This window comes from Phocoena phocoena, chromosome 3, assembly GCF_963924675.1.
Source record: "Phocoena phocoena chromosome 3, mPhoPho1.1, whole genome shotgun sequence".
NCBI lineage: Eukaryota > Metazoa > Chordata > Mammalia > Artiodactyla > Phocoenidae > Phocoena > Phocoena phocoena.
In genome coordinates, this window is record NC_089221.1 from 105,208,796 (window position 1) to 105,236,039 (window position 27,244).

Consider the following 27,244-nt stretch of genomic DNA (forward strand, 5'->3'; position numbering starts at 1 on the left):
CATGTTTTTGTAAACTTTTTCATTCAACAATATCTTTTGGACATCTTTCTATATTAAAGTCAACACTGTAGTTTTCATGCTTTTATAGTATTCCATCAACTGTGTGCAATGACATTTAAATAGAGGATGAATTCTGCCTTCCAAGAAGTTGCTTCCTTAGTCTAGTTCAGAGTTTTGATTATTCCAACAGTTCCTAACTGACCTCCTTGTCTGCTTTCCCCTCTATAACCCACCACCCGTATCATTGCTGACCTTATCTTCCTAAAACACAGGGAGGATCATGCTTCTCCTCTTCTTACAATCCTGCTGCTGCTCTTTAGGTAAAATCCAAACTCCTTCCCAGGGTATCCAAGCCCCCAAACCTGTCTCTAGCCTAGGTTTCCTGCTCCATTCCCAGCCTTCCATTTCCCCCAGCCACTAACATAACAGACTTTTCATCATTTACTGCTCACTGCATGGAAATTCAAGCCTCTGTGCTTTTCCTACTACTTATAAAGTCCTCCCCACCTTGTCTACCTGTTAAATTCCCGGTGCTCTTAAGATCTTCCTCTATAGCATGTGTGGCACCAGGATAGTCACTTTTTTCTGTGTGAATGAAGCCATTCCTAAATTTCTATATAATGGCACTTATATTGTGTTATAATTTTTTATGTATATGTTTATCTCTCCCACAATTCTGGCTTTATCCCTAATGTTTTATACAGTAACTGCCATTCAATAAAAGTTTATTGAACTAAATTCAATCCCTCAACCTGTGGACCAGGCTCACAAGATACGATAAAGCATTCATTTTAGCTTAAATTCTGGATCCCAGGGATGAACTGTACTTCCACCCACCACAGTTGTATCCCTGATACAACAGTGGCAATTGAAATTGCTAATTTATTTTTCATCCTCCAATTTCCAGCTTGAAAGTAACACCCCAGATATGCAGGGGATAGAGTCTTAAGGACAGTGTCATTGATGTTATTTCCACTCTTTCTACTAGTAGGAGGGAACGGTGAATTCAGGCATTATGTCCAACATTCTATTACAATCCACAAATGTCCTGGAAGAGGCAGCAACTGTGGGAGCAGTCAGTACTGTTCTAGAAAACAATAAAAGTCTGACAACAATGTATAAATAATATTTAAATGTGAATTTTGGCAAGTATGAAGTTTTTCATTAGTTTTATCAGTATATATGACTTCCTTTTCCCTTTCCCTTTCAAGAAAGAATATACAACTCTCTGCTGAACAGAATCAACCAAGAAATATCAAATGGCATAGTCTTAGATTATGTTTTCAGGGGGTGAACAAAAAGAGAAGTTGTCTAGATAACATTGACTTCAGTGATATCAATGTTTAGTTTTCAGTTTCCTCTTAGGGCTTCTTGGCTTAGTGGAGCATGGCGATTCTTCTTTCAATAAAATACAGTCCTACAGCACTGCAATACTAATCATGTTGTATTTTGCTTTGCTTTGTATTGTTTTCATTGTTTCTGAGTGCCACTGATTTACTGGATGTTTGACCTCCTAAGTGTGGTTTAGATGGAGACCAAAACCCAATAAAATCAAAATCAACACTGCAATAAAGTGGGTCTGAAAAAATAAATAAATGTTGCCAACTTAACGATTCTTTCCTTGACAATCCACTAGAGATACCCAATCTCAGATTTCCCTTGAGAGTCAATGAGAACCATTTTTCCTTTATTGTTCTATTTTTTAAAGAACTGTAACAAAGAAATAGCAAAGTGCAAAAATCATAAATGCACAGCTCAATAAATTTTCACAAAGCAAGCCCACCAATGTAACCAGTACCTAGTGAGGCACCCCAAAAGCCCCACTCTGTAACCCCTATTCTGGTCATACTATAGATGAACTTTGCCTATATTCTCATTTTACGTAAATGGATTCATACAGTGTATACTCTTTTGTGTCCGGTTCCTTTCACTCCAAGTTACACTGGTGAGATTCATCTTTGTTTTCACTTGTGGCAACAGTGTGTTCACTGTCACTGCCATAGAGAGCTATCCCTTTTTTGTTATTGTTTCAGGAGCATCTAAACAAACAAGTGCTCTGAGGAAAACACATGGATCCCAGGGTTAGAATACAAGAGCTTTAGTCAAAAGAGGAAACAGTGACTAAGATGACCTTTTGAAACAGCTTGAAGTCAATTGTCAAGAAGCAGCTGTCTGAGCAGAGAAGCAGAATAGTAAAAAAGCACCCTGTGAGATAAGCCAGAAGAGCAGGTTTGGAAAGAAATGCCCAGAACTGAGCCAGGGATCCTGGTTCAAAAGAAAATAAACGTTGGCCTTCTGAAAAGGTTTTGATCTAGGCTGGTTCTGCCTCGTGTCTTTAGCACAGTCTTTCTTTCTCTGCCTGTGGGTTTCTCCCTCCAGAGCCCCGTGGTTGTGAAGGTAGCACCTCTGTAAGGGGTCAGATTTTACCATACCTTTTCACACACTGTTTGATATTTAACCAAAAAGTCCTTGCATAAAAAGACATCTGCATTCTGTTTCTGCCTCTTTTAAACACTGGTGATCAAAAACTCTCTTTGCAAGTTTTAGATATTGCCATTACGGTGAACTCTCGCTTTATGAAAGCTTATAAGTTACTAAACCATTGTTACCAGCTAATTCCGATATTTAAGATACTGAAATTTGGGCTTCCCTGGTGGTGCAGTGGTTGAGAGTCCGCCTGCCGCTGCAGGAGTCACGGATTCGTGCCCCGGTCCGGTAATCCCACATGCCACGGAGCAGCAGAGCCTGTGTGTTTGGAGCCTGTGCTCCGCAACAGGAGAGGCCACAACAGTGGGAGGCCCACGTACCGCAAAAAACAAACAACAACAACAACAACAAAAAAGATACTGACATTTTTACTAGTGCTTTTTTTAAAAAACTTTTTTCTTTTGCATTTTCTTGATATGATAATCTTCCAATTCTCTTATTACTTCTGACAGCTCTTTTTTTAGGCCTCAACAGCTAGTTCCTCCTCTTGACTTTTTTTTTTTAACATCTTTATTGGAGTATTACTAGTGCTTCTTAAAACTCCCTGCATTTAAAACATTTTCATTCTGTTATGAAGATGTTTATTAGAGCAATTATCAAAACATTCCCATAAATACTGATGCCACATTCTGAAAACAAAATATCCTTAAAAAAAAAAAATCCAATTCACACACACACACACACACAAAAATAGTCTAAAAAATAACTCATTTGAAGTACATTTGCTCTAGTTTTTAAAAGACAGTAATTGATTCCAGTGAATCTGGAAAATATTTATTCTGAGAATCTAAGAATTTTCCCTACATCTTTCACGTTACACAAGTTTGCCTAAACCTATCAGAGATTTCAAGGGTCCTGGCTTAAAATATTAGGAACACGAATAGAGGCATTGACGGCTTCCCTGGTGGCGCAGTGGTTGAGAGTCCGCCTGCCGATTCAGGTGACACAGGTTCGTGCCCTGGTCCGGGAAGATCCCACATGCCACGCGCGGTGCGGCTAGGCCCGTGAGCCATGGCCGCTGAGCCTGCGCGTCCGGAGCCTGTGCTCCGCAATGGGAGAGGCCACAACGGTGAGAGGCCCGCGTACCGCCAAAAAAAAAAAAAAAAAAAAAAAATAGAGGCGCTGGATTATTTGCCAAGGTATTAGTAAAAAAGAGTAGAAATGATTTGTGCCAGAACATGACTAATATGAATTCTAGTTTTAAAACCAAATCCACATATAAGAGGATATGACACCCAAAATTCATTTCAATGGCTACTAAAATATGCTAGATTACATTAAAAGTGGTTTTAAGTTATTTTAGCTCCTTCAGATGGGAGTCTCGGGCTTCCCTGGTGGCGCAGTGGTTGAGAGTCCGCCTGCCGATGCAGGGGACACGGTCTCGTGCCCCGGTCCGGGAGGATCCCACATGCCGCGGGGCATCTGGGCCCGTGAGCAATGGCCGCTGGGCCTGCACGTACGGAGCCTGTGCTCCGCAACAGGAGAGGCCACAGCGGTGAGAGGCCCGCGTATCACCAAAAAAAAAAAAGATGGGGGTCTCTTTCCTCACAATGAGAGACTGAGTCAGCTTGTGACTGCTTTGACCAATAGAAGTAGGCAGAAGTGACACTGTGACTCTTGAGTTCAGGCTTCTAGAGGCCTTGCAACATTGCTCTCATTCTCCTGTACCTGCTGATTCCACAGGAGATTCCATTTGAGCCCACCTGCTGGAGGAGGATGTCGTGTGGAGCAAAGACAAGCCCTCTCGTCTGAAGTCCCTGACTGTGATGGGGAAATCTTGGTTGAGCGAAATCCATTTCTCCTGACTTCACTACTCAAGGTCATTTTAAAACTTGCATGTCCTTTAAGTAGCACATAACCTAAGCAGTAAGATGTTTGTTTGCCTCACGCTCCAGGAACGTGCAGCCAGCTGTGTCTAATTCGAGCTGAGCTGGTTAAAACTGGATAGGACCTCCTAACCTCCAACTGAGCCTGCGCCGGTGTCTGCTCCGTGCCCGTTTGAACGTGCAGAGGGGTGGAGCTGACTTAACGCCTGCGCAGAATGGCAATTACTGCACGTTTTTCCAATCAGCGCTCCCCACGCCTCAGATCCAGCCCATGAATACCCCGTTACTTTATCACATAAATACCCTCGGGGTGGCATATTTAAGATTTGTTTGGTCTCCTTACTTGGCTGCCTTTTGAATAAACCCACTCCCTGCTGCAAACCTCACTGTCTCAGCATTTTGGCGTGCTGTGCATCGGGCAAAACAAACCTGCTTCGGTAAGAATGATTAATGTACATGTCAACTCAACTGGCCTAAGAGATGCCCAGAGAGCTGTTAAAACATTATTTCTGGTTGTGTCTATGAGGGCAGTTCTGGAAGAGATTAGCATTTGATTCAGTAGACTGAGTGAAGAGATCTGAGCTCACCAACGCGGGCGGGCATCCTCCAACCCGTTGGAACTTAAAGGCAAAGGAAGGGCAAATTCTTTCTCTGTTTGAACTAGGACATCCATCTTCTCCTGCCCTCAGCCTTCAGACTCAGATTGAATTATACCACTGGCTTGCCAGGTTCTTCAGACTGCGGGTAGCAGATTGTGGGACTTCTCGGTCTCCATAGCTGTAAGCCAATTCCTATGGTAAATCTCCTCCAGTATGTTTGTATATATCCTATTGGTTCTGTTTATCTGGAGAATCCTGACTAACATACAGTTGATCCTTGAATGATGCGAGGGTTAGGGGTACCTAGGCTCCACGCACTTGAAAATCCACGTATAATTTAAACTCAGTGCTCCACATACACTGTTCCTCTGCAGCCGAAGTTCCTTCACATCCTAGGTTTAACCAACCTCGGACACGTAGTACCATAGAATTTACTACGGAAAATATCCACGTATTAGTGGACCCCCATACTTCAAATCCATGTTGTTCACGAGTCATATGTACTAACAAGCCCTCAGAAGACTTCTTGAATATACCCCAGGTAAGAGCAGCAAAAGAATTGTCTAGCTGAGCCCAGCCCAACTTTTTGAATAAATAAGTTTTTGATTTAAGCCACTAAATTTGAGGAAGTGTTGTTTTGCAGCAAGAGATAACTGAGACTAGTACCCACAGCCCGTCTCAGTTACCTCTTGTTTTGTTATGTAACATAACAAATGAGTAAGGAAACTGTCTGGTGTATTTTAGGTTACTATCATGTCTCCAACTTTAAATTTCTACAGCACTTTGCTTCCAAATTTAGGCCCAATTTATTTCTAATCAGGACAACTCTAATTGACTCCTGGTATCTGTGTCTGCCCGCGTTTACTTCCTATACCAATCTAATCTCCTTGTTGCCACCAAAGTATCGAGGATCCAAATTAAAATTCTCCCTGCTATCATGCTTCGTTTAAACACTTCTGTCTGAGGGATAAAATTCTGAGCCTGCCTTTCAAAACCCTTTATAATGAAGCCACTATCCCACCAGCTAGGGTTGCTCCCAAAGGTGTTAGCCTCCCTGTGCTTCCATGCTGGGCACATACCATGGCCTAGAAAGTTCCTCACAACATGTGTAACACCAAAGGAAACCCCGAGGCATTAGGTGAAGCACTTAATGGGAGACAATGTCACCTTAAAATTAGTGGAAGCCTGCATGGAATTGTCCAGTACAGCCACAGGTGAAGTCACAGGGCAGCCAACCAAATGTGAATCAATGTGCCACTGTCGCTGCTGTTCCATGTCTAAGGTCATATCTGAAGATCCATTTCCTTGGGAAGTCTTAGGAAGCCTTATATCAAAGGTCTCCTGGGAAATTCCAGGAGCTCCCAAGGTGGTTGTGCAAATCCCAGATTCTCATGAATCAGTAATGGGGTAAATTGACATCATGTGTTTCATGATTCAGTGCAGAGAAGAACTCAAACATCACTTCTTGCCAAAAATGGATAACCTGAACTTAGTCAAGAGGAAACAAAAGCAAAAATAAATAAATGGGACCTAATTAAACTTAAAAGCTTTTGCACAGCAAGGGAAACTATTGCCAAAATGAAAAGACAACCTACTGAATAGGAGAAAATATCTGCAAATAATAGGATCAATAAGGGGTTAATATCCAAAATATATAAGCAGGTACTTCCCTGGCGGTGCAGTGGTTAAGAATCCGCCTGCCAATACAGGGGACACAGGTTCAATCCCTGGTCCGGGAAGATCGCACATGCTGCTGAGCAACTAAGCCTGTGCACCACAACTACTGAGCCTGCACTCTAGAGCCCACGAGCCACAACTACTGAAGCCCGTGCGCCTAGAGCCCGTGCTCTGCAGCAAGAGAAGCCACCGCAATGAGAAGCCCACGCACTGCAAGGAAGAGTAGCCCCCACTTGCCACAACTAGAGAGAGACCGCGCACAGCAACGAAGACACAACGCAGCCATAAATAAAATAAATAAATTTATTTAAAATACATATAAGCAGCTGATACAATTCAAGATCAAAAAATGACCCAATTTAAAAATGGGTAGAACACCTGAATAGACATAATTCCAAAAATGACATACAGATGACCAACAGGCACGTGAAAAGACGCTCAACATTGTTCATCATCAGAGAAATGCAAATCAAAACCACAATGAGACTTTGCCTCACACTTGTCAGAATGGCTGTCATCAGACACCATAAATAATAATGTTAGAAACAATGTGGAGAAAAGGGAACCCTCCTACACTGTTGGTGGGAATGTAAATTGGTGCAGCCAATGGAGTGTCCTCAAAAAACTAAAAATAAAACTACCATGTGGTCAAGCAATTTCACTCCTGGGCGTATATCTGACGAAAACAAAAACACTTACTCGAGAAGATGAACCCCAATGTTCATAGCAGCATTATTTATATTTGCCAAGATACGGACGCAACCTAAATGTCTATCAGCACAAATGGATAAAGAAGATGTGGTATATCTTCAAGACATAAGGGTAGGGGATTAAGAGGTACAAACTGCTATGTATAAATAAGCTACAAGGATACAGCACAGGGGATATAGCCAATATTTTATAGTAACTAAAAATGGAGTATAATCTATAAAATTTTTGAATCACTATTTTGTACACCTGAAACTAATATTGTAAATCAACTATACCTCAATAAGATAAAATTTTTTTGAAACACAAATTGATATTCTATAAATAACTGTTCAGTATTTTTCAAAGGGTCAAATCAAGTTTAATGAAAGACAAAGACTAAGGGGCATCACAGATTGTAGACTAAGGAGACATTAATTAAATACAACATGAGAATCTGGATTGAATTGCAGACCAAGAAAAGAGCGTTAGTGGAACAACTGAAAAATTCAAATGAAGTCTATGTGCCAGGTAATAGTATTGTATCAATGTTAGTTTGCTGATTTTAATAGTATTGTATCAATGTTAGTTTGCTGATTTTGATCATTGTGGTGTGCTTTTGTAAGGTATTATCACTTGGGGAAACTGGATGAAAGATTATGAAAATTTTTGGTATGTTTGCAAATGTTTTGTAAATCTAAGATGATTTAAACCTTCAAAATGAGAGGGTAAAAAGTTTTAATTATTAAAATCAATAGGACAGAAGATGATGGACAATTGAAGAGGACCCTTGAAAATAGGTTACAAATGACATCTGTCCCATTTAGTTGGCTATTGGCTGACTAGAGCAATTATTAGCCACGCTGGTTTGGGGCCACCCTACCCCAACCCCCATACACACACAACTTCTCGACTCTGGTTTGATTTGAATATGTCACAAAATCCTCAAAATTTCACAACAGTATTGCTCAAAATTCACTTTGATCTTTTCGTATAAAATATCCTGTATAAATACTTCTTACAAGAGAGAAAGGAAAGGAGAGGGAAAATCATACAAACAAGCGGCTATTTCCAGAAAGGTAGTTTTAAAACCATCAGCTAAAGTAGAATCACCTGGGTACCTTGTTTTTAAAAACTCTCATGCCCAAGACCCACATCGAACCTAGAGAATCAACATCTATAGGAGTGGAGTATTGGCGTGAGTTCACTGTATGATTCTGAGACATACCAGGGAAGTCTGAGAACTACCATTTAAGAAAATGACTGGTCTCTAAAACGGGATTCATTAACCACTAGATGGTGCCAGGATTCTGAAGATGGAACTTTCCGTGTATATTTCCCTTTGAGTAAACAGTATATTCATTTTCCCTTTTATCTCTCTCCTCCACATCGCCCCAACTTTTAGAAGAAGGGTATAACACACCAAAATCAATACTCAGCATCAGTGTGACACTTTCTCCTTGAATTTATTTTAGCTGTAATAGTCTTGCTCTGAGTGGGTCTTGGGGAAGGCAGATCTAGGGCTTGTTTTTCCCTTAGCATCTTCCTTTCTGAGTGCAAGTGTTTTGAAGAAGGAAATCCACTGTGAGTAGCGGCTTCACCAGCAATGAGTGATGGACTAAGAAAGAATTATGTGACAAATTCCTGAAAGCTGTATTTAACCATTTGTAGCTCTTATCTCTGCCCTTTCCCAAAAAACCATGACTTCAAAAATATACCAGAATCATCAGTTTATTCTGTCCTAACTCCCACTGCCTCTATGCAAAAGTATTTAACTTCTTTAACAGTTTATCCTTTTTTATTTCCAGAGTTTCTTCCCATTAAAAAATCCTGTGTGACGATAATCTCATTTCAGAATTTTTCTGAAGAGTACATTTGTTTGAAATCTGCTCGAGGACATGTATGTAGCCTTACACGTGTTTAAGTATTTTTAAATGTGTACTGAACAGAGAAAAAGCTGGAAAGCTGACCAAGACAATGTATTTCTTTTATTAATCCTGCAAATACCTACTGAGTAATGATATATAGCAGGCACTGGGATACCTACTAACATAGATATACAGGGTTGACCAAAACAGACAAGATAGAAATCTCATGGACTTGCATTCTACTTGAGAGAAACATGCAAATCAACAAAATAATGAGAGAGTGGCAACTCTTTGAAAAAATAAAGCAGAGTGATGTGACAGTTTCTACACAATGTAGGATTATTTTTGACAGGGTGGTCAGGGGAGGCATCCCTGAAGAGGTGCCATTTGGACCAGGAGTGAATGATGACAAGAAGAGCTGGAGATCCAGCTATCTAGGCAGAGGATAGAGCAAGTACCAAAGTCCTGGGGTAGGAACATCTGCTATGTTGCAGATCAAGAAGAAAGACAGTTGAGGGAAGCGTCAGCCAAATGAGGTTGAAGACGTGAGCAAAGACCCGATCAGGACCATACACTGCAATTTACAGTTGTTTTGTTTTGTTTTGTTTGATGTGGACCATTTTTAAAGTCTTTATTGAATTTGTTACAATATTGCTTCTGTTTTATGTTCTGGTGTTTTGGCCACAAGGCATGTGGGATCTTAGCTGCCCAGGGGTCAAACCCGCACCCTCTGCATTGGAAGATGAAGTCTTAACCACTGGACCACCAGGAAAGTCCCTAGCTTGCAATATAGATTGCTTTTCTCACATAAAATGGGAAATCATCAGAATGTTTTAAGGAGGAAATCAATACTGTTTCTTTTTCTTTCTTTTTTAAGATCATCTTGGTTCCTTTTGGTAGAGGAGCACAGTGGAAGAAGAGAGAACAATTGCAATACTGCTGCAGTCATCTAGATAAGGGATGATGATAGCTGGATTAGAGATAAGAGTGGAATGGAGAGAAGTGGTCAAACTCTAGATGTGCTCTGAAAGTATGGCCAATCAGACTTGCTGGTGGAGTGCTTGTGGGGAGTGAAGGGGTGAGAGAAATCAACAACACCTAAATTGATGTCTGATCAACCAGATGGGTGGGGAAGCTACTTACTTAGGTTAAAATGGGACAAGCAAGGTTTGGAGGAGAGCTGTGACTTTAAGATTCTGGTTTGGTAACAATAAGTCTGAGATGTTTATTTAATATGGGAAAAGTTAGGAGGAGATTATAAGATTTGATAGTCATCAGCATACAAAGAGAATTTAGAGCCATAAGGCTGAATATCACCTAGAGAACAATATTGATAAGCTGAGAATAATAATACTCCCTATGGTTATTGCAAGGAATAAATTGAGGAATATTTAAAATATCTAAGTGCCCAACAGAGTAGACAATCAACAAAATATGATTTTTCTTCCCTATTTCATTCCTTGGTAAAAGTGGACTTTGCAGTAAATTACAACAGAACTAAAATCTTTCCATTAGCTCAGATGTCTTTACAGTCAAAGGAAATCTTAATAATCATCTGTCTCCACATTTCCAAAATGAGGTTCTTCTAAGGTGTTCACAGGTTTCCAGGATCTCTGTTAAGCCTGAGTTAAGAAAGTTTAACAAATTTCTTACAACAAGGACCTATTGTATAGCATAGGGAACTATAATCAATATCTTGTCACCTATAATGGAAAATAATCTGAAAAAAGATATAGATATATAGATATATATGTATGTATAAGTGAATCACTTTGATGCACACCTGAAACACGAAATTGACTATATACTTCAATCTTAAAAAATAATAAATAAGGGCTTCCCTGCTGGTGCAGTGGTTGAGAGTCTGCCTACCGATGCAGGGGACACGGGATCGTGCCCCGGTCCGGGAAGATCCCACATGCCGCGGAGCGGCTGGGCCCGTGAGCCGTGGCCGCTGAGCCTGCGCGTCCGGAGCCTGTGCTCTGCAATGGGAGAGGCCACAACAGTGAGAGGCCCGCATACCGCAAAAATAATAATAATAAATAAATTTTTAAAAAATAAAGTTTAACAGATTTCTTAAATGTAGTTCCTCACAAAGCTCTCTAAGGAATGGAAGTTGTACCCAGCATTTCCCAACTTTCATACAGGCTGGAGAAAGTGTAACAGGGAAGAACAAAACCTGACACCATGTTGGATCTGTTTCTTTTACTTTAATCTTTGCTCTCAGTTACTTTTGCTACTATAATCACTAAAATGATGTTATCTATAGCTATTGGCATACATAATGGCCGCCCTTGGGGAACCCTGCCCCTCTACCTAAATGTTAAACTGAAGTGCCTTTGTTCAACTCACAGGGAAATATTTCGACCCTGCCCACCTGTGAATGGCTTCAAGAAAGAAGAAATTAACACATCCCCTCCCTGAGGCTGGCCAAACCATGAGTTGTTTTGCAAGACTTATGGCCTTTTTACTTTACTTCCTCACCTCCTCCCCCTCTCTGTTCTATAAAAGAAACTAGCATCCAGACCCTGAGAAGATGGTTCTCTAGGATATTAGTCCAGCATCTTCATGGACGCCCGGCTTTCTGAATAAAGTCGTATTCCTTGCCTCAACACCTCATCTCCCGATTTATTGGCCTGTCGTGTGGTGAGCAGAGTGAGCTTGGACTCGGTAAAAAAAGTGTCCATAGGAAAGCACTGATTTACTCCAAGCCCACATTTTACAGATGAGACATCTGAGGACAAGGGGGATAAAGTCTCCTAGCTTGGAACTCATTATAACAGAATATACCATTGTTAAGATACTGCTATTGTTACTAACATCACCCCAACTTTCCCACCAGCCTTCCCCTCTGAGTAGTCTGTTCCTGCCCTTTTCCTAAAAGCTGAGTTTATGAGGTGTGTTATAGTAAGCATTCAGGTTGAAGAGATGCCTATAGAAGGCCTCAAGTTCCTTTATATGCACCCATGAGGTTTAGGAGAAGTTGCCCAAGAATGACTGTGTTTCATATCCATAATACAGAGTGGGAGGTAGATTTTTTTTTTTTAAGTACCAAGTAGATGATCAAATTGTTACTATATTTATGGCTTCACCTGCAGTCACGTGTGTGACTTTGGATCCTTCACATGTAAAATTCCTGAACTTTCATTTATCTGGCTGTTAATAATAAGGACAGTAAAATGAGGGTTAATATTTGCTAAAGCTTTGGCTCATAACTCAAAGTTTCTAAATCAGTAGAAAGTATCTTTTACCAGTGGCCAAAAGTACATTGAACTAACTTTTTAAAAAGCGATAGCTTCTGTTTTTCCCTAATTTCTTTCCCTAACTGTAAGGTTAAGCCTCGGAGACAAAGAACAGAGCTTTGACGAGGGCCCTTTCTCATTACAGTTTTGCAGAGAAGAAAACTGGGGCACACAGACATCAAACCTTAGCGTGTCTGAGGGCCCATAACACGTCAGGCATGAGCTGGATCGGAAGCCAGCTTCGTCTTACACTGAAGAAGGCGTGCTAGACTCAATGCAAAAACCTGGAGAGCGGTCGAGGGAGAGGTGAGAAGCACGTCTGGAACAGACCTGACAAAAGTGAGTAGCCGGCTGGTGCTGCTGTAGGCTTTCCACGGAGGACTTTCCATAGGAGGACTGAAGGGGAGGCTGGGGAGGAGGGGCACCTGGTGGCAACGGTGTGCAGGTCTACCAAGTACGATTTTAAGATCTTTAAAAGATGTCCTCTACCCACCTTTCCTTATTTCTGATGACAAGAGGCTTCTGAAACATATTCAGCTGTTATCCCAGGAAGATTCCACTGCACTACCTAAGTTCCCCCTGCTCACTTACTGAAACCGAAGCCTCTCGGAGTGACTTTCGTGTAACTCAAGCAGTTGACAACAGTTAAAATAAAATTGCCCCTAGGAGGCGCTGTTATCATCTTACCGCATTAATAATATGAACGTAGAATCTGAAGCGGTTAGCTATTGCTCTATAACAAACCATCTCAAAACATATGGTGTCAAAACAACTACTTATTATTTATGGATCCACAGCTTAGCGGGTAGTTCTAGTGATCTAACTAATCACTAATCTAGTGATTAGTTCTACTGATCTAGACCAATTAGATTTTGGCTGGGCTCAGTCATGTGTCAGATGGCAGGTCAACTGCGAGCTGAGTGGTCTATGAAAGCTGGAATGACTCATCTCTGCTCTACGTGGTCTCACCTGGAGCATGCCCCTAATTCAGGCATGTTGTCATGATGACCATAGAGAAGCCAAAGGGGAAGCAGAAACACGCACGGCTTCTTGACCCAGACCTGTCACAATATCACAGTATACTGGCCAAAGCAAGCCACAAAGGCAGCCCATGTTAGAGGGGCAGGTACTCCAAAGTTATCAGACAAACAGTATGGATACAGAGAAGCCATTAATTTAATTGAGATCATCAATGCCTTCAATCTAACACAGGACAGAAGAGCACATTCTGCTTGACAGAGTAGGAAAAGGAGGATAGAGAATAAAAGTTATGTGCATTTTTAATAATCTCACACACAGAAGTCTCTAGTTCTAGTATCTAGTCTCGAACTCAAGCAAATTGCACTCTTTCTTCTCTATGTAAATCTTCGTCTTAGTATTTCCTATACAAATAAATCTTCTCCCCACATATAATTTGTTTTGCAATGGTCTTAGATTAAAATGAATTAAATATTTAAAAATATTTACATTTGAGTTCAGCCAATTAGACTTTTGTTTGAAATAGAGTAAAAAAAAAATTTCATGTCATTTTATTATTCTCCTAGTAAATGAGCAACTTCAGTGTTTGCATTAGTGTCATGGTGGAACAGCTAAAAAGAAGGAAGAATAAAAAAGATCAACTTCTGTGATGAATACAGTATAAAGCATGTTCATTTAAAAAAGTATATTCTGATTATAGAAAGCACAGATGAGACATGGGCGATAAAATATTGATATTTTATCAATATTTTGATAATATTCAATTTGTTATGTTGGGTATGTTTAATCCAAATGAATATGAAAGTTGTTATATTTGGCATGTTTAATTTAAATAATGTACAGTCGTGAACTTTTGGACGTAAACTGAGGACCATTTAGGGAGAATTAGGGTGGAACCTCTGAGGTAGCAGATACTCACTGTCTTCTAAAGTGAGGAAGGACATCAGGATTGTAGTAAGACGTAGATCACCGTGAATAAGGGGTCAATGAAAGTAACCCCACAGCAGCCTCAAGATAAGACGAAGCTCTGAGGTGAGAAGTTATTCTCTTAGCAGTCATATAGAATGTCTCTGTGGTCAATTGCTCACCTTCACATATAGGTTTCAGGTGTGGCTGACCCGTCCCTCTGACCGTACTCTGAAAGAGTAACCTTCTGATATACCACTTGTGAGGGAAGAACAGGCCACTTGGCTGAAAGGGTTGTTATTGACCAGATCAGGAGTAAACTCAAAGTTCCTTCCTGGCACTCCTCAGAGCTTCTTGAACATTAGCTGGCCTCTGGAAGATGTGGAAAAGACAACAGGCCCTGCCAGCAAAGAGGAGCACCAAGCAGACATTCCGAGCACAGCTCATGCCCTAGGAGAGTAGGCTCCAGGGGAAGCAGTGAAGCCCATGGATCCAGACCTAGAATGTAAGTGACAGGTCCCAGACCTGGAAAAGGTAGTTGAGAGTAGAGTATTGCCTCTTTGCTCTGTAAAATGTCTTTTGGGTATGTCAAGGACAGAAAGGCTCCACATGGAGATCTGTGGTTGCCCACTGGGGGCAGTTTCTTTTTTTTTTTTTTTTTTTTTTTTTTGTGGTACGCGGGCCTCTCACTGTTGTGGCCTCTCCCGTTGCGGCACGCAGGCTCAGTGGCCCAGCCGCTCACGGGCCCAGCCGCTCTGCGGCATGTGGGATCTTCCCGGATCGGAGCACGAACCCGTGTCCCCTGCATCGGCAGGAGGACTCTCAACCACTGCGCCACCAGGGAAGCCCCAAATTTTGGTTTTAAGTTCCTTTTAATCTAGAAAGATAGGTTAGGTTTTAGGTTACCTTCTTTGACTTCCTTGTAAACAGACACTGTAGATTAGGCTTTTGGTTTTTTTGGCTTTTACTGTGTTTTCTAGTTTAAGGTTTGTAAAACTACTAGCAGCGCACCATGTATATGGAGAGGTATTGAATTTTTGGAAAATTCCTTTACAATTCCAACTACAATTGCTTAAACATCCCTCAAAGAATCCTATCTGCAAAAGATTCTTTTATGGGAAGGTACTCAGGCTCAGCTCAGACGTGGGGCAATAAATAAAAGGTCTCCAGAATGACTTCTGAAGGCATCGCGGTAGGTACACACAGATACCGTGAAGGCAAACACTGTATGAGTCATGCAGAAAACATAATATAATATGTAAGTAGGTTGAAGAGACTAGGAACCATGTGTTCTATTTTCCTATAGCAGAGAATGTGTATAATAGTGAAAAGACATATGGCTTTGGATTCTATACGCCTGCATTTAAATTTCAGCTCTGCTGCTGTTTAACTGAAGGTGTAAGCTAGGAAAAGAAACTGTTTCTCTTCAGGTTGGTTTCCTTATCTCCAAAATGGTGAGAAATTACCTGTTTTCCAGCATTAGAGGAAGATTAAATAAGTTTCTATATATAAAGTGCTTGGCATATAGAAATTACACAACAAATAAGTTCGCTTCCACTCTTTACCCTCCCTCCCTGAAAACCTAATAAGAACCACTGGAACACAGTTTCTCAGAAAAACAGTCTGTTTCCTCAGCCCCCATGATGGCCCAGCCCAATCACCAAACCACACGTTACTCTGCAGAGTTTTCACAGGTGCATAAGGCAGAATGCAAACTCTGGTTTCCCAGAAATCTCACAATGACTTCTAACCAGTCTGGGCTAAACTCTCCCTGTGGCTATGGAGGGGTTGGTCAGTAGCTATACCTAGGTTTGAGTCTCAGCTTGGTGACGTACAAGCTGTGAGACATGAGATGGCTTCAAGAAACTTGCTGAGCCTCAGCGTCCTCCTCTGCAAAATGAGGGTGAGAACTCCTTTATGGAATCATTTCCAGCATTGCACACATGCATGTTAAGAAACCTACCACCGGCTGTAGTCCCAAGTGGTGCTGCTGAAATGGGCAAGTTCATGAAACCCAAGAATGTGGTTCTGATCCTGGCTGGATGCTACTCCAGACGCAAAGAAGTCATTGTGAAGAACACTGATGATGGTACCTCAGACCGACCCTAGAGCCATGCTCTGGTGGCTGGAATCGACCGCTATCCCTGCAAAGTGACAGCTGCCATGAACAAGATGAAAATCACCAAGGGGTCAAAGATCTAGTCTTTTATGAAAGTTTATAGTTATAATCACCTCATGCCCACAAGGTAGTCTGTGGATATCCCCTTGGACAAAACTGTTGTCAACAAGGATGTCTTCAGAGACCCTGCTCTCAAACACAAGGCCCAGTGAGACGCCAAGGTCAAGTTCAAGGAGAGATACGAGACCGGCAAGAACAAATGGTTCTTCCAGAAGCTGCAGTTTTAGGTCTGTCTTGTTTCAGTTATTAAAAATACCAAAACAAAACAAAACAAAAAGCCTACCAACCATCATCACAAATGTGGTGATCTTTATATAAAACTCTGCCAATTTGTTACCCAATTGGGTCATCGTCTGCATTTTTTTATAACTAGTAGAGAATATTTTTCACTTGTTTATTAGGCATGAACATTTCTTCTTCCATAAATTGCATGCTTATATCCTGACTCACATCTTAAAAGATACCATGAAATAAATTTTTAATACTAAACTATCACAGACAGCACCATCACAGTCAGCTGTTGTAAATTCGGCCAGCCTCACTATTCGTCACTGTTTTTCAAAAAATTACAAGATGAATGCTAAATTGAAGAGAAGTAATCAACAGTAAATAGAAACATATTAGTAAATGAATCTCTTTCTCTTTGCCGGTATTTAAGAGATAGTAGTTCATGCTCTTCTAAATGCCTGAAGATTTTGTAGAGAATCATCATTATTAATATTCTTTGTTATACCACTGTTACAAACAGGTGAAATAAACAACCACCTAAAAAACATGATTTAAGGATTACCAAGAAGGATAAAGGGAAAATACCAAATATCCTGGCCCTGGACTTATGTAGACTACGTGAAAAATATAAAAACACATGTCTTCAAAAGAAACAGTGGTGATCAAATTAACCAACTGTGAATAAGTTTCTAATAATATGGTTAAATAGTTAGCCAGAAATAAACCCTAACATTTATGGTCAATTCATTTTCAACAATAGTGTTAGGAAAACTGGCAAAAGAGTTAAGTGCTAGGACAACATGCAAAAGAATGAAGTTGGACCACTACCTCATAATACACTCAAGAATTAACTCAGGGACTTCCCTGGTGGTCCAGTGGTTAAGAATCTGCCTTCCAACGCATGGGATGCAGGTTTGATCCCTGGTCGGGGAACGAAGATCCCACGTGCTGCAGGGCAACTAAGCCCACGCACCACAAATACGGAGCCCAGGTGCTCTGGAGCCCACATGCCACAACTAGAGTGAAGCCCACGCACCACAACGGAGAGCCCACATGCCACAACAAAGATCCCGCATGCCGCAACTAAGACCCAATGCAGACTAATTAATTAATTAACTTAAAAAAATGAATTAACTCAAAGTGGATCAAAGACCTTACACTAATGTAAATGCTAAAACTCTTAGAAGAAACTCTTAGAAGACCTTGGGTTAGGCAATTATTTCTTAAGTATGACACCAAAAGCACAAATGATAAAAGAAGATTGATAAATTGGATGTTATCAAAATTAAAAACTTTTGTGCTTCAAAGGACACCATCAAGAAAGTGAAGAGACAACTACAGAATGGGAGAAAGTATTGCAAATCATATTTTGGAAAAAGAACTCATATCTGGAATATATGAAGGATACAACTCAATAATAAAAAAGACGACCCAACTTGAAAATGGGCAAAGGATTAAATAGATTCTTCTCCAAATAAGAGATATAAATGCACAGAAAAAATGCTCAAAATCATTTGCCATTAGGAACATGCAAATCAAAAGGATAATGATACACCATTTCAAATCCACTAGAATGTTTATAATCAAAAAAAAAATAGTAAGTGTTGTCAGGCATATGGAAGGATTGGAACCCCCATCCATCGCTGGTTGAACTGTTAAAATGGTGCAGCCACTTTGGAAAACAGTTTGGTAGTTATTCAAACAGTCAAACATAGCAATTTTACTCCTGGCTGTACAACCAAGGTAATTGAAAATATATGGCCACACGAAACTTGTACACAAGTTTCCATAGCAGCATTATTCATAAAGCCAAAAAGTGGAAACAACCCAAATATCCTCCACCTGAAGAATAGATAAATACAATAGATATACAATTTCATTGTATATCCATACAATGAAATACCGTTTGGTCATAAAATGGAATGAATTACTGACGCACACTACAATGTGGACAAAACCTGTCAGCATGCTACGTGAAAGAAGCCAGCCACAAAAGATCACATACAGTATGATCCCATTTATATAAAATACCCAGAATAGGTACTTTCCCTCTCTATAGCTGAGATATGAAATGTCTCATATAGAGCAATTACATTAATAGATTAGCTGTTACTGAGGGCAGAGGAAGGAGGCGGTGGGGGGATGGAGAGTAACTGCTATTGGGTACAAGGTTTCTTTTTGGAGTGTGGAAAATGTTCTAAAATTAGATGATGGTGGTGATTGTGTAACTCAGTAAATAAACTAAAAACCACTAAATTATACACTTTAAACAGGTGAACTTTACATTCCGTACATGGTATCTGAGGCTGTTTTTAAAACCTTCAAAAACAGATAATTACTTTTTATAAGGCCCTATGATTTTATTATAAATGTTGGTAAAAATAATTATAAATGTTGGTAATAATTATAGCAACTTACTGAGTGCTTATTATGTGCCAGACAATATTCAAAGTCTTTGCAAGTATTAACTAATTTACTTTCCCAACAAACCTATTAGGCAAATACTATTATTCCCATTTTACAGATTAGAAAACTGAAGCTATTAAGTTGCATCATAAGAATTCAAACATGGAGAGTCTGTGTTTTTAAATAAAATATTTACTAGCCCTGGAATCCAATAGCAAAATATGGGGAGAAAATCCCTAAAATTCAGAGAATTGGGGACATTTTTAAATATTATGATTAATGACAAAGCCTAAAAAAGTTAATACCTAAGAGTAAAAGAAAAATTTTACTTCACACAATAGCAGTGGAAATGAAAGGCTGTAGATTATGTAATTGTGCTCCTCTCTTGTCCTGTATAAAGACAATAGTAGATACAGATGGGCTGTTGCTGAGACTCCCTCGTATGTTTTCATTCTCCCGTGAGTGACAGGAGGAGGAATTCTACAAAGCCGCATGGTGGGAACAGGAGCCAGATTACCAGGCCAGGAGTGAAGAGAGAGCCAGGAGGGCAGCCCCAGCTCTGCCACTAATTATTCATGTGACCTTGGGTGGGTCATCTGACCCTTCTGAACACAAATGATACATCTATAACATGAAATATCTTTAGGTCCCTATTTCTTTCAGAATCTCATTATCTACCATTTAGTTTCTAGACTAATCTTGGAAACATTTTGGCCAGTGTTATGTTTACTCCCAAACAAATCTTGCTCAAATCTGTTTCATGGACTTCTCCAAACATGTCTTTTCTGGCCCTATGTCAACTCCTCTGGCTCCTGGTGCTCCAGCTGTGGGGAGGGAACTGAGAAGATTGTCTGTTCCTCACTTTGAATGCAAGGCCCCTTAAAAATAATAAAAATCCATTTAGTAAATGTTGGATGTATTTCCAGGATTACCAAACAATTTGATAGTCCTTTAGAGAAAAACATAATTTTGATGATGATGAAATAGTCATTGTGATTATCTCTGGGAACTGAGGATTACAGATGATTTTTAAATTTTCTTCCTTATATTTTGTGTATTTTGTCTTATAAACCAAAAAACTATGTTTTTAAAACCTTATGGTTTTAAATGTTAACATTATGGACCACATCAACCACATTACTTAACCACACTAAAAATAATACCAAAAAATCCCTTATGGGGGCATTAAAAAATCGTATGATGTTCATAAATATTTCTCTGGAAATTATTACCAATTTGTGTAAAATCAAACAAGACAGAATATACTATAACTCCTATGCAATTTGTCAGATGATAACACTATTTAAATCAAAGGACACAGTTTTTTAAATATGGTAACTCTGGGGCCATATTCATACATTTACCATGCCCTGAAGTTGAAACATTTAAATGTTTACTGCGGAGTGAGGGAGTCAGCTTGTACCGGCTCACAAGAGCTAGTGGTCAGCACCTCTTCCTAAAGCCATGTTCAGTGGCATCACATTGGTAGCTTAAAATCAGCCATGGTGGGAGTGTTTACACTCTGGAAGTTGGCAGATGCTCCAAGTCAGAGAACTTGGGTTTTCAAATTTCTTTCCCTAATATGACAGAGACCAAATGCATGAAAAGAAAGATTGCCTTAAGTCTGATATGGCCATGTTTACTGGAACAGCAAGATCACCTTTCTGGAACAGCAAAATCAACTTTCTAATCTTTCTGGGAGCAAAACTTTCTTTAAAATGACCAACTGCTGCAGACAGTAATAGTTTTCCATCATGGGCAACACAGTCGGTCTTTCTATATCCTCTCAGAGAAGGGCTCACAACTTTAGGGGAGGAACTAACCCCTCTCCAATCTTAGAAACCACAGAATAAAGGAGCTTGAAGCAAGAGGAAGGGACTTTAGATATGACATCATCCATTAGTTAGACTGGAGTATTCTAGGCTGCTTGGTGGGGCCATTAGCACCAATGTCAACACTCCATGGACCGGAATTGTTAACTCTTGCTCTCCTTCTGGGGTTAAGTCTTCCACAAGCCACATGCAGACACTCAGCTGATGTGACATTCCGAAAAGGAAATCATATCTTTCAATTATATTATAATAATCCACTCAGCTTTAGAGAAAATATGACCAGCTCAAATCATAATCGTCCCTCCTCATCATCAATAGCATTTTCTGAATGCTTACTACGCACAGGCTTCATGCTTGAAGTTTACATTATCATCAAGTTCTCACAATAGTCTTTTAATGATACTATTTTCATTACCATTTTTACGGAGGCTTGGAAAGGTTAAGTACCTTTCCAAAGTAACACAGCAAGGAAATAATGGAGCCACCCTTCTGATCCAGGCAACCTGACCCCCAAACCCACACCCTAAACCACAACATTACACAGCCCACTCCAGGAATGTGGGTAAATTCACATTACACCCAACACTGGTTTGCCATATATGGCTATTCCACGATGAAGTCTGAATCTCCACGTAACTCCACCAGGCCATATGTTCCTTTGCTCAAATGGCAGCAGTATGTGTGTAGAGTATACAAGCTAATTTTTTTAATACTAGCCTGAACAAAGCATAATCCATCAGATAAATCCTAAAGCACAAATATTTATGTTACTTAATTGTGGAGGAAATCTAGTTTATTTATAAATGGAAATTTATATTCCATTCCTTAGAAAGCTGGTTTTCAAGCTCTGTTTATCTGGTAGTTTCAGTTTGGTCTTGTGCCTCAAAATCCAATTCCCACAGCTCTAGGAGGAGGAGAATATACAGGCATGAATCCCCATCTCCTATCTAGCCTGACACCAGTAGGCATATTTGTTCCTTATTTGTGGACTTCAGAATGGTTGGATGTAATAACTGTCGATTGAAAAAACAAACACGCGCAACGTAAAAGTCGAGAGTTAAGTTTTGTTAGGCAGCAAGTTTTAGGACTTCAAGCCCGGAAAGCAGCACCTCAAGTAACCCTGAGAAAACTGTTCCAAGGAGGTAAAGGGAGGAGCTAGGTTATATAGAAGTTTTGCAACAAAAGACAGGTAGTCTGGACATCAGAAGATTATTGTAAATTAAAGAAAACCAGATATCCCAAGTTAAGGAATTTAGCACTTTTCTGTGTATGGGAAGGTGCTAGAGTCTGGGCAGACTGAAATCATTCCTTTGATATGCACCTCAGCTATCTGGGGCCAGTATCCAGTGTTTTCACGTCCTGAGTTTCCTCAGGGCTCACCAGCTCACCATCGGTGGTGGCTGCAATCGCTGATGACTGTGACATCCTTTGTTTACTGATATGGCAGGAAATATTCCATTTCTCATAACCAAAGGTTACCATCATTGCGCAAGATGAAATCCTTGGAACTATGGACCTTGTTTCATTGAAGAAAGAAAAAAATCTTACAGGAAAACTTTAATGAGCCAGGTTTAAGGAGAGAAAACTAGAACTAGAGAAGACTTTCAACATCATCTAGGCTGGGGCTTTCAAACTCAAATGCAGGTTATGAGAGTAAGTGAAACAAAGCAAGCAGAGTGAGGCACTGAGGAAGGCTGGAGACTGAGGCAAACTACAGAGGTCACAAGGGACCTCTACAGCTTAGTACCAGCCAACTATTGCCATACTCTTGTCAGGTCTGATTTTCCAGGCAAGGCCAGATAACCGTGTTTTCTACGAAATGTATAGGAAATTTCTACTTACAAAACATGGTAGAGGCCAAATAGAACTTGTCAGCAGGCCAGATCTAGCCTACTATCTCTTCACATAGTAGAAGAGAAAAAAGTCCAGAGATGTTAACTGAACTCACCACGTGGGAGAGCCCACATTGATTGTTCTCTTTTCTATGTCAGACTCTTCTACAATCTCTGTTTATAAAGACACAGCACTGTGACTTACTGGAGAGCATCAGAAAAATGAGGTGTTTCCATCATTGCTGGTCTTACTTAAAACTGCCGCTAGTTGTCAGTTTTTGTCTTGTTTAGTCTTGCTTATTAATCTCCCTTTCCATGGAAGGCTATAAAAGGTCTCTGCTACCTTTGTTTTCATTGTATTCTGGTTGTTATCATAGATTATTCATTCTTTTGCCAGTGTCTCTGCTCCTTTTATAGCTATATTGACAAAAATGTCCCACTCCAGTTATTTCTCTTTGATCACCTGGTCTTTGTTTTAATTTTCGCACATAAAACTGAAAGCTGTGGCAAAGGCTCGAAGTGCTTTGATCGGAGGCCACATCTAAACGGTCAAAGGGGTCCAACAATGGCAGCTCTGTGCCTGCAAGTGTAGACTGATGCACAGCAGTCAACTGCCATCCATTTAAGTAAAGCAATCAGTCACATTTTCTTTTAGTGGCCATGTGCCATCAGAACCTTATTCCTGTTTGAACATAAAGTCCAGATGTAACGACTAGCAAATTTTTAAAGATTGCTCATGGGCATCTCATATCACGAAGTGAAATTCAGTGCAAAAGCCACACCTGCCTTCAGACCCTCCCATCAGCCTCTGTAGTTTAACACTGACAAGCTCTAGGGAAGGCACGAGCGCTCCTCTTTTTCTAGCACTTTCTGCTGACTTCTATGCCTCCCTCCCGCCTCACGGTTTTCCTTACCTTCTGGCTCTTGAAGACATTTGAGTTTGTGACCCATGCTCTAGAGTTTCAGCAAATCTCATCTCTGGCACAATTTCTTATGATAAGGAATGAACTCAACATCTTACATAAGAGTTCAGTCAATACTGTTTCCACTACTTCGAAGCTACCTCCCCTAGACCGGTAGTTGCTGCCTAAATGAAACAACTGTATCACCAGGTGATTGCAGTAGTGAGTCCACTCATCCCCTTCTGCTTCTAAAGCATCATGCACGTGGCCATCAGCTTAGTCTTTCCTCATTTTATTCCCAGTACCTACAAGATAAAGCTTGAACGGCCCACTGGCATTCAGGGCCCTTCATAATTCAGCCTCCATCTAAATGTTCAAAACTCTTCCCTTACCGCTCCCGCACAAACTCTCCACTCTCACGTCCACGCCTGGTCCACGCCTGGTCCACGCCTGTTCATTTGCTCACAAGCCCTCCTCCCTTCCCTTTCTGCTTTTCCAGCTTCTCCTCATTCTTCAGAGCTTAACTCAAACTCCACCTTTTCCACTAGGCTTTTCTAAATCATCCAAGTCTCAAATGACCTTGCCTCCTTTTAAATATAAAAGCCTAATAAACTTTTCTTGAATGAATCAAGCAATTCTGGCAAGACCACATTCTTATGACCACTTAATTCTGGCCAAACTACTTAAACTTTTTAAGATATAGTTTCATCATCTGTAAAAATGTGGTTTTGGCAAGGATTAAATGAGATGTGATTATAAAATTATCTAGCAGAGATGCCACATAGACTCAAAAGATGTTAGGTAGTACAGACATTCAAGAAATATTAGCCTGATTTACTGCCTTCTTCCCTCTTTTTTTTTTTTTCTTTTTTTTTTTTGTGGTACGCAGGCCTCTCACTGTTGTGGCCTCTCCCATCGCGGAACACAGGCTCCGGATGCACAGGCCCAGCGGCCACAGCTCATGGGCCCAGCCACTCCGCGGCATGCGGGATCCTCCTGGACTGGGGCACAAACCCGTGTCCCCTGCATTGGCAGGCAGACTCTCAACCACTGCGCCACCAGTGAAGCCCTTCCCTCTTTTACTGTTAATTAACTTTTCAATTCCATATATTTTATCTTCCTAGCTCCATTTTTGGAGCAAAGACCTATTTCTTAAAATATTTTTGTATCACTCACTGCAGCTAGCATGGAGCCTTACTGATAAAATATTGTTGAAAAGAAAGCTCCTCTATTGAAAAATATGTCCAAAGATTGGCTGTTGACCCTGGGATTTCCTCCTTTAGAGACATTTTTCCTGAGCTAAGCATTGCCCCCAGTTAAAATCCAAACCTGCCTGGGAAACAGTAACATGTTTCATTAGTTATAATATCTGTACTGATTAGACTTCTTTGTCTACCTTATAGGTTGTTGCTATTATATGAGGTATGATGATGGGTCTGATTTTTTTTCTGATTGAAGTATAGCTGATTTACAATGTTGTGTTAGTTTTGAGCATACAGCAAAGTGATTCAGTTTTGTAGATAGATAGATGATAGATAGATATACTCTTCCATTATAGGTTATTACAAGATATTGAATATAGTTCCCTGTGCCATACAGTAGGTCCTGGTTGCTTACCTGTTTTATATATAGTAATGTATATCTGTTAATCTCAAATTCTAAATTTATCCTTCCCCCACCTTTTCCCATTGGTAACCATAAGCTTGTTTTCTATGTCTGTCTCTTTGTTTTGTAAATAAATTCATTTGTATCATTTTTTTTAGATTCCACATATAAGTGATATCATGTGATGTTTTTCTTCTTCTGTCTGACTGACTTCACTTGGTATGATAATCACTAGGTGGTAATGGGTTCGATTAATACATTTTAGTATAATTTAGCTTATCTAAAATCTTTCCAACATAATTACAACACAAGAGGGGAACATAAGGGGAAATATAAGGGGAAAAAGAAAAATACATATACTGCACTATCAGAAAAGGATAAGGAGGGAGGCTGGGTGCAATGCACCATCACAACTGCAGCAAGACAACACCTGGAACCAGGGTGACCACCTGCCTTGATTGGCCCAGCCCTAAGAGGTTCCTAGAATGTGGGGCATTCAGGGCTAAAATTAAGAATATCCTGGACAAACTGGGATAAACTGGTCACCTTATTAGGCATCAGTGAAATCCCACTGAAACATACACTTTATCTAATTTCAAAAGTGTGCTTAGAGTCAGGACTACACACGGAGCAACACAAACCCGCCCCTGGCTGGTTATCAGCTGGTTAGAGCAAAGTGCTAACAAGAGCAAGGCTAAAGGTTTGATTTCCCAGGAAACTTTGCTCTCTTCCACTATCAGAATCTGTGTACTTCACTTAAGCCCATCATTCTCCAATGTCACTGACTAATCACAAAAGGAGGAGAAGAGAGAACACAGCTACATCAGACCAAATCCTTCCCTGCCACTAGTAACACTGGTGAAAAACCGATGTTTTTCTTGTGAATAAACATTAAGTGATTGAAGAAGCTGAAGATCATCACATAGGAAATTTATTTTCCTTCCTGCTTTTAGTAGGGTTATAAATAACAATAATGATAATACATAGAATATTCTGCTATATGATTTCATTCTAATCTAGTGAGAGACACAGGGCTGATACCACGCTCAGCAGGGTTGGGATCACCTGTGGTTAGACAGCCAGAAGCAATGGATGGAGCCTGAGCCCTTGCCTCCTAGTGATTCTTTTATTTGTTTGTCTTTGTTGTCATCACCATTTTGGTAGAGGGCTCAGCCTCCTATAACCAGCAAAATATACAACCTGAATGTTGAGACTCCCCGAACTTTGTACATATTACTTCCATAAGAACTCCAGAACTCTTCTGGTCCCAAAGACCAAGCAGCACAGCCTTAAGGCTCCTATGTGTCTTACCAAATGTGGGCTGGTTATTTCCTGTATGGTAAAGGCATAAAGCACATCCACATTCCTTGCCCTGTTGATCAGGCTCAGGGGGTTAAAGAAAGCACCCCTACTTTTAATGTTTAGATCCTGCCTGGCTCTGCATCTCGTTGTCTAAAGTTTGTCCTTTTCCATAGACTTTTCTGCCTAAATCCAGAGTTATATGGTGTTCCTATTAGTAAACTGAAAGCTGAGTTTGCCAAACACATTTATTTCTCCTTCAGAGCAAATGAGTAGGATGAAAACCACTCTTGTCATACTTACATGTTACTCATTAACTGACTGCAAAAAAAAAAAAATTGCCTCAGCTAGATTAGGAGTCATGTGAAGAAGTAGCTTCCTGCAATGCAGGAACTGAGAGAGGCTGAAACGCAGAGATTTTCACATTATTGGGGAGGTTGAAAAATGAGCCCTTGAGTTTATTTCTTGACTTGGCGATTGACAAGTCCACAATGGTGAAGAAAGGGCTGTCATCATCCAATGACACAGTGTTCCGGTATGAGATTCCAGGCAGCCCAAGCAAGGTGGGTGCGGAGGCCCAGAACAGCATCCCTGACAGCCCCGGCTCAGTGTTTCTCAGGTGGGTACATCCCGTCTGCCCCTCTGATGACCTCAGCCACCCGACAGGTGTTGCTTTGAGAGCCCCTTCCTC

At 40.4% G+C, this 27,244-nt stretch overlaps 1 protein-coding gene and 1 pseudogene across 1 annotated transcript in view; both read left to right on the forward strand.

The window, feature by feature from the left end:
• Positions 1-16,265: 16,265 nt before the first annotated feature.
• On the forward strand, positions 16,266-16,676 carry LOC136121356 (large ribosomal subunit protein eL27-like; annotated as a pseudogene).
• A 10,239-nt stretch (positions 16,677-26,915) lies between these two features.
• GRAMD2B (GRAM domain containing 2B) overlaps positions 26,916-27,244 on the forward strand; it is a 104,189-nt gene continuing 103,860 nt past the window's right edge. Inside the window, exon 1 of the mRNA XM_065875250.1 lies at positions 26,916-27,172. Coding sequence (XP_065731322.1) covers positions 27,045-27,172 — 128 coding nt within the window. The 5' untranslated portion in view covers positions 26,916-27,044. The remainder of the gene's footprint in view (positions 27,173-27,244) is intronic.